At 38.5% G+C, this 8,212-nt stretch overlaps 1 protein-coding gene across 1 annotated transcript; it reads right to left on the bottom strand.

Moving 5' to 3' along the window:
- Positions 1–321: 321 nt before the first annotated feature.
- On the bottom strand, positions 322–5,760 carry LOC146955522 (uncharacterized). Its single transcript, XM_085748635.1, has 4 exons — positions 4,943–5,760; positions 3,496–3,517; positions 2,748–3,019; positions 322–345 (listed from the first exon to the last, which is right to left on the bottom strand). The coding sequence occupies exons 1-4, from the start codon at positions 5,078–5,080 to the stop codon at positions 322–324; spliced, it is 456 nt and encodes a 151-aa protein (XP_085604761.1). The 5' UTR covers positions 5,081–5,760.
- Between the last annotated feature and the right edge of the window lie 2,452 nt (positions 5,761–8,212).

Here is an 8,212-nt window from a genome sequence, read left to right as displayed (position 1 = left end):
AGTAATTTGATTCGAAATAAAACTTGGCATTAATTTAAAAATGCCAACTGATGGGCAGGTTACATCGAAATGCTTAAAACGGAAAAACCATTACAAAAGAAAACACAAAGTACTTAAAGACAAAAAGCATTTAGAAATGGTTTTCACCATTCAGTTACAATCCCAAAGCGATCGAGAAACCAGCGAATTTCTGTATCGAGACGACACCTGAAGCAAGCATTGACCAGGTAGTAGTCATGATCTGGCCCAGGTAGAAGTGAATACCAGCCTCCAATTCTCCCATCTCCTGCACAGTTGTGGTAGTTGTTGCAAAAACGACGCCTAGTAAGCCAAATAGGCATGGGCCTATTCCACCAAGGACAGCGAAATCGATAACTCGAAGTTCCTCCCAAAATGTCGCTTCGAAATTCTGCCAATCGATGTGTCCATGCAAGATCTTTGAAGTCTTCGAGGATGTTTTCTGGCATAGGCATGGAGAGCGCATTGATGAGAAGAAGGTAGTACCTTGCACTCAGAGAGCCAGTGGCATTGATAGCAGTAGTAAGGAGGCGTTTCATTTCTTCAACGTTTGGATTAGCATCCAACATGTGTTGAGTGCTTCGAAGAATACAGAACATGGCGTTGCCATGATTCCAGAGTCTAAGTTTAAAAGCAAACTTAGAATGAGCCACCATAGCATTGTTGTACCATTCATTGGGGTCGTAGAGGAAGTAGAGGACATCATTTCCAAAAGCCCTAGAAACTTCAGAATCCTCACTGATGCGCCAATGCCTGCTATTGGTATGGCGAAAGGCGAAAAGATCTTTCCTGCTTTGAGCAGCAATCTTTGCAGCAATCTTGACTAAAAGATCATCACTCAGATTATCAATGGTGGTCATGATGATTTAAGAAAGAAAAGCTTTGAGTAAGAAGGATTTTTTCAGACGAAGACGAAACAAAGAAAAAGAGTGATTTTTATAAAAGGGAAAATCATATTTGTAATGGAGGGAAGTTGAAAGAAGTGGCTCAATCAAACGGTTCTTCTTGCTTTGAAGATGATGACACGTGGGAACGGTTATTCCGATGGCCAATGGTTACTTAACTTTGTAATCTGAGGGAAGTTTTAAAGGTTTTATTTTAAAAGGATTAATTTGTGTTAAAAGGTCATTTATTTGTTTTATTTCTTTTCAACTTCCTAGGCAAGTTTAACTTGTTGGGTTAAACAAAAAAGTTACTTTTTTGTTTCCTCATCATTAAAATGTCTTGGAAATTGTTCCAATCTTATTTGGATTTAAATAAAATTTAAATTCGATACAAGAAAATAAGAAAGGAATTTCGATGATTGAAAAGAAATTGTCGTTCGAAATAGAAAATGGTCCACAGATTGTTATAAAGACATTACAGACCAAGATATTCGATAAGGCTGAAATAAAATAAAAGTCTTAGAGAATAAAATAGAAACAGAACTAAATCTCAAATGATGAGATGAGTTTCTCAATTTGGCTTTTGTATTCAGCCAGTTGGGTATCGAGAGCATGGTTGTCATTTGCAAGTTGAGCAATGGTAGACTCTAGTTCCTTGGAGAGCTTGAATTTGTTAACAGCTTCATTGGCTTCTCGATTTCTGGCTTCATCCTTAGCCAAAATTTCAGCTTTCTGAGCTTCCAGTTCTTTAATCTTGGCATCGATGTCAACCACTTGCTGCTTCGCATTGTTTCTTTCTTGCTGAAGAGTTTTAAATTTCTCTTGGAAGGATGACAGTTCGATCACAATTTGATCATGATGCGCTTTCTTCTCTGCCATCTGAGCTTGACCAGTTTTCCTCTTCTGGAAATTTTGATTAGCACTCTCCAACATTGGTTCAAGATAATTAAACAGGTTTCGAAACTTCCAACCAGTTGGGAGAGCACCAAGTTTTTCAAATAAACTCTTGATTTCAGCAAGAGCTCCAGCATCCTTTTCAATCAACTCTAGCAAGTTGGCTTCGATGATCTTCTTTTGAAATTCTGCTAGCAGGTTGTTCTTTGAAGTCTCAGAGGGATTTCCCTTGGATGAATCAGAAGTTTGGCCAGTGCTAGTTGAGAAAAGAGTATTACTCTTAGCTATCAAGGCAAAGGCATTGAAAGGATCATCTTTGGCCAATCGATCGATTTCTTCCAGATCGATCATAGGGGCATCTTGTTGAGCAATCATCTCTGCATCACCAGGAGCATCTTGTTGAGTAGTTATGTTTGTATCTTCAGTAGCAAAGTTCGATACATTATCTCCAAGGGTGGGTGCAGAATGAGATTGGTCATTGTTGAGTGATTCATCATTTACCAAGTCATCAGTGGGTGTTTCTGCCTGTTGTTGTTGAGGAGGATCCACTTTAAGACCTTCTGGACTGCTAGCATCATCATGCTCATCCTCTTTGTCTTCAGCAATTGGTGAAGTGGTCTTCGAAGAAGGAAGAACTTGCCCATGTTGTGATGGATTAGTTTGTTCTTGTTCGATACCCTAAAAAGAATAAGATAGATGCTTAAAAAACAAGACATTTAAAGATATTTCGTATAAAATATGGTTTCGATAAAATACCTTCGAACCATTATCACCAACATGTGAATGAGCACTAGAATGAGAAGTCTTTCGACGACGTTTGAATGGTTTAGATGGTGAGATGGGTGGAGAACTTTCAGAAGCTTCCACTTCGACTTCCTTTTCTTGGACAAGTGATATTTGTTCTTGTTTTCTTTTTCTTCTTCCTTCAGTATGGACTTTGGGAAGTGTTACTTTGGAAGCTTCGATCTGTTCTTTAGTTATCTCCACCACACTATCATCATCAGAGAGATCGACAGTTGCTTGTTCTTTCTTGCTCTTCGATCTAGAATGTCCTTTTGATGAAGTTGTTTTCACTTTGGGTTCCTTTGATTTAGGAGGTTCCTTCGATGCAGCCTCAGATTTCTTCGATTCAACTTCTTTAGTTTGGGAAGCTTTCTTTTTCTTCTTGTCAGACTTGCTTTTCGAAGTGTTCTGGGTGCTGGCATCATCGAGCTTTGCTTCTCCTGGAGTTAAAGGCAAAGCTGAAATATGTGATTATACAGATAAGTACTATTTCTTTTAACAATAGTATTAATGTGTTTTAGCGAAAGAAAAATCATACCCATGATACTGGGAGTTTCGATTCGAACTTGGGATAATTCATAGCCAAGTTCACCATTATATTGGTATAAATTGCATTTAGCATAGGTTACTAAATTATTTTGTGGGAATTTGAAATTATAAAGTAACCATTTTGGGTATGGTGGCCTGAAGGCCAAAGCAAGATTACAAGATGGAAGTCTTGCTAGTCTCATTTTCTTTTCTAAAACATAAAGATATTTATTGGGTGTTCCAGGGGGAAAAATTGTTTCTGAAATTTTCTCTCGAACTTTATCTCTCAGAGTTTGAGCAGCATAATATACTGTCCTCTTTGGATGTAAAGGGTCATATGTTGTTTGATAATATCTTTGAAATTGCTGAATTTCTTTAATGTGCGTACCTCTAGTCTTCTTGTCTTTGTTCTGCAAAGTGTGAAAAGTACTGGTCAGTTGAGGCAGCAATTCATCGGGATTCCCTCGATTGGATTGGCGCATGTAATAATTTCGCCACCATCGAAAGAATGCTTCAGAGCATGCAAATGATGTTGAGAAATATGTAGGCTCGAACACAGTTGTTCTCTTGGCTTGAATTATGGATTTCCACACAGGTTCGATCAGAGGAATTTTCCATTCACTTATACTTTTGAACAAGGAGCTGGGTTTTGATTGAACCATACCAAACTGTCTAGCTACATGGTTAGGTTGATAACCATATACTCCATAAGGGCTACCAGGTGTAAGTCTGCTAGATAGATAGGTAGGGGTCAAATAAGCTTCCCATATAGCATTGATTTCTGTTTTATTGGCTTTTTTCGAAGTAGTGGGAAAGTCCTCTTTGAACCAGTTAGGTCCATATTTCCTAGTGGTAAATGGTGCCATCATAGGGGTGAAAATGGGACAATCAAGCAGGGTTGTATAAGCATTTTCAAAAAGTTGTTGTGAAGACTTGTTCCCATCGGGGTGAAACATAGCTAAGCCTATACCTTCAGTGGTCTTGTCTGAGTATGCTGATGTGTAAGAGGAAGGTAGGATCGAAGCAAGTTTTGATCCAAAAATGGCTAAAAGCCATAGTTGAAACAACCATATGGGTCCTGATACAACTAAATTTCCACCAGTTTGGGGATAATCTCTAAAATTATTAGTTGTTTGGTTAAGGGTTTCATATAAAGAACCTAGAATCAGTTTGCTTAAACAGATATCTGTTCCTTCATGCAACTGACTAGCTAGACACATGAATTTCTTAGGGACTTGTACTGACCTCGAGCAAAAAACATGCATAGATAACCAGTAGGTCAAAAAAGCTACATGTTCATCTGCAGATACTTCAGCACATTCGGTATCATGGTTGTTAGCTATAAATAAACCATAGGCAGGGCTATCGAAATTTACTGAGTATTGAGAAGTGGTAACATCTGGATTAAAGGTGTATCCAGTTGGTTTTAAGCTAGTAAGGCCAGCCACATCTAAAAGGGTAGGAGTGAGCATTCCACATTTCAAGTGAAGGTTGTTGTTCGATGGGTTCCAAAAATGTAAAGCAGCAAATATCAATTCATTATGGTATTTTGGACCATATCGAGATATTTGGATGAGATCAAAAATCCCTTTCTCCTTCCAGAACTGTCCCTTTTGTTTTTGAACTTTGTCTAACCAAGCAATATATTCTGGATAAGTTTTTGGTTCAGTCCTAATTTTGGATTTTACAAAGCTTAGGTCAAAAGGACCTTTTGTGAAAATTAAAGGAGGTTGAGTTTCAATGCATGGGAAAAGAGAATTAATCTCTGGAGTTTCAGGTTCTAGAGAAATAGGGCCTAAAAATGCATGTGGAGTATCAGTACAAGGGATGATTACCTGGGTTTTCCAGATAGCTTTTTCAGCTTCATTGATCTCTGGTTCGTTCATAAAAGCAGGAGCAGCACTGGCGATTTCTTTAGTAAAATCAATGGGTTCTTCGCGATTCACATGAGAAGTTCCTGCTGCGTTCGTCATTGTTTAAGTATTTTTGTGAGAATTTGATGAATAGTTCGTGTGTAAAGATAGGAGTTGCAGAAAATTTAAAGTTTTTTCTTCGAGAGAACTTTTGGCGGAGAAGAGGAACAGTGAAAGTGAAAATGAAATGGTGAAAAGTGAAAAGAGTAAAGGTGAGTTTGCTTTTATATGGACTTTTGATCATGACACATGTCAAGATCTTATTTTGACAGTTTTACCATTAAAGTGTTGTCTTTTCCAATGTTAGAGAACGTGGCCCACTAACTAAGATTGTGGGGTCAGTATTTAAAGGAAATTTGAATTAGTTTTGAATTAAATACTGACATCATTCATTTCGATGGAGAATGTTAGTTTTTTTTCAAAAACGTCTTTTTCTTCTTCGATGAAATCGAAAATGGCGTTTCTGGGGGGCAATTTGTTAGCCAATATATTTTACTAGCTGTAATAAATGTGGTCAAAGTATAGTTGACCTAGATTTAAAGAAGATTCGAACAGAGTGTTGTGTTGAAAGCAAATATGGGTTCGAAGATGGTAGAAGACTTCGATAAGGCAGTTTTCGAAGGTGGTTATCAGCAGTTATTCTTTAAGTCAGTTTTTATTTTAAGTTTGTTTTCAAATAAGTAAAACTGTCGACTTGTGGCAGTTGTAGTTTGAATTTCAAAGAAGTGTAGTTATTTCTAGACTTAGTATAAATAGTAGTTTTTCATAGGAAAAACAGGTCACAATTCCGTCATACAAACTTACACTCAAAGTATCCGTATGGAAGCGAGAAACGAGTCACAAGTTGCAATGTATGAATCTGTGTACCAACCTTTGTTTAATCAATGCAATTTACCCTTTGTTCTTTAAGTGTTCTTGCACTTTACTTTATTAAGTTCGATTGAGTTCAAGTGGATTGAATTCGATTGTTTTTATCATATTTCTTATATTTTTGACATCAAAAACGCAGAATTTCTAACAACAAGAACAAACACAATATGTCCTAAGATTTACTGGTTGATCTTGCAAGTTACCATTTGTAAACCAGCGGTTGTTTACGAAAATCCAACGTAAACACATACCCATTCACAAATTCAACAACAACCATAGCCAAAAATAAGAACCAAACTCAAGAACCCACCACAAAGAGAAGTAGAGGAAAAAGATCTACCAGAACCTCTTCTCAACAACCACCTAGCGCACCACAACCTCAACCACCCATTCAACCACCATACCAAAGGTTTGTTTCGGAGATAGCGGAGGAATGGTACAATTTGATTAAAAAGAGGGCTTTCAACAAGGAGAGGGGTATTGCTATGGACAAGTTGGTGAAGCACCCTGTTTTTGTGTGGCAAATTGAAGCAAGGAAGTGGGAAGGAATTGTGAACATGGTAACCGAGGAGAGTAATTCGAGCATTGCCTTAGAGTTCTTGGCAAATGCATTTGTTCAGAAAAATGGTTACACTTATGTGCGTGGGAAGAGGGTTGGTTATCATAAGAGGGATATTAAGCAAATGCTTGGGTTGAGGGACGTGGAAAAGTGTGATGTTGTGTATCGGAAGCAGATATATGATACTTTCTGAAGTCGAGGTGCGTGGGATAGTTTACTTGAGGGGCTTATGAGAGATGGGAAGGGGTGGATAGGACTTGTGAATAGACCTCAGAGGATTAACACTGTTGATTTGCTGCCAAAGTACAAGGCACGTACTTCATTTATTTTGACCGTCATTGAGCAAACTTCATCGACAGCTGAAATGATAAGAGAGCGAGTGATTATTTTACTGGCAATGATAGCTGATGAGGAGATAGATGTGGCAGGGTTAATGACTGATAGTTTGTGGAAGCTGATTAGTACTGATAAGAATACTTTGGGACATTGCTGTTTGATTAATAGACTATGTCAGGAAGCTCAGATTCTGATTGAACCCACTGATGTGTATGTGAGGTCTTTGAAGTTTATATCCGATTCTGTGTTAGAAGGTTTTGAGACAGAATAGGAAACTTATGATCGGAAGCTTAGGGAGACAGAAGAGCATCTGGCTATGGAGCAAGATCACATCCCACAGGTGCCTCCACAACAGGTGCCACCACCACAGGTGCAGCAGCAGGGTCTTTCACCTTATTTCACGGAGTACACCTATGCCATGGCAAACTGGGCCCAAGACATTTCTTCCAGAGATAGGATGCCGCCACCAGCATTCCCTCAGCCTTTCTATGAGGCTGCAGAGCTTTACCGTCAGAATTCTGTTGCAAGAACTAATGCTTATGACAAGTTTGCTAGCCCACTTGAGATGGAGAACTATTTTGCAGAGGAGAGGCAGAGGGGAGCTAGAGCAGAGGAGCGCATTAGGGCGGAGTACTTTAGGATTCAAGCTAAGAGGCATCATGATGCAAACACACAGCCTATGTACTATCCGTTTCCACCTTCAGGACCAGGAGGGTCGTCAAGAGCACAGCAGTGATTTGGGCACCTTGTCTAGCCCAAACATTTACTATTTTTATCACTTTCAGTATTTGCTTCTGTTATTTTTTTGTTATTTTCATTAGTGTGAACTGTCGTATGGAGTCGAACTTGAGTAGTGTCTTGGTACTTATGGTTTAGTCCCCTATTTTGTCATGCATCTACGTTTGTTTATTATTAATGAATTCACTTTTCTTGAAATGTACCAGTTTAGTAACAAAGATTCTGCCAATGGTTTGTCAAAAGTTCAAAGGAGGTGGTTGCTTGATTGGATCTTTCAATGGGAAGTGTACGGCCGGACGGAATGCTTAGGTAGACACAACTTCCAGAAACCTCCACCTGTAAGGTCATAGCCAAATTTTATTTTTCAATTTTTACAAATATGAGTGTTTCCATGTGAATGCTATTTCTAGGGCTTTAGATTTTTCTCTGCTATTGATTGGTTATATTGTGTGCACACTAAGGCAAATTGCTTGTATCTTGAGCCTTCGAAGCCAACCTGTGTTTATATTGAATTATTCCTTTGTTTAAGCCAAGTTGAGCCATTAGGATTAGACCCCTTGTTTCGGTGACGAACCACATTACAAGCCTAGAGACCATAGGATTGTCCCAATAATTTTGTTGGAGTTAGGCATAATTTGTGTTTCATTGTTACAAAAATTCAAGTTTGGGGTTGCTCATGGAACTACCAA

Source organism: Medicago sativa, chromosome 1 (assembly GCF_051527215.1).
Source record: "Medicago sativa cultivar Bolivia chromosome 1, Bolivia_mono, whole genome shotgun sequence".
Classification (NCBI taxonomy): domain Eukaryota; kingdom Viridiplantae; phylum Streptophyta; class Magnoliopsida; order Fabales; family Fabaceae; genus Medicago; species Medicago sativa.
The sequence above is the reverse complement of the archived record's forward strand: the minus strand, read 5'-3'. Positions and strand labels throughout refer to the sequence as shown.

What these genes read in the sequence shown, in the direction of transcription:
- LOC146955522 (XM_085748635.1), bottom strand. Translation starts at nt 5,080, where the DNA reads ATGACGAACGCAGCAGGAACTTCTCATGTGAATCGCGAAGAACCCATT. An exon ending in CAAAGACAAGAAGACTAGAG is followed by an intron (nt 3,020 to 3,495) that starts GTACGCACATTA and finishes CTTTAACTCCAG; the next exon opens with GAGAAGCAAAGCTCGATGAT. An exon ending in AACAGATCGAAGCTTCCAAA is followed by an intron (nt 346 to 2,747) that starts GTAACACTTCCC and finishes TTGGTGGAATAG; the next exon opens with GCCCATGCCTATTTGGCTTA.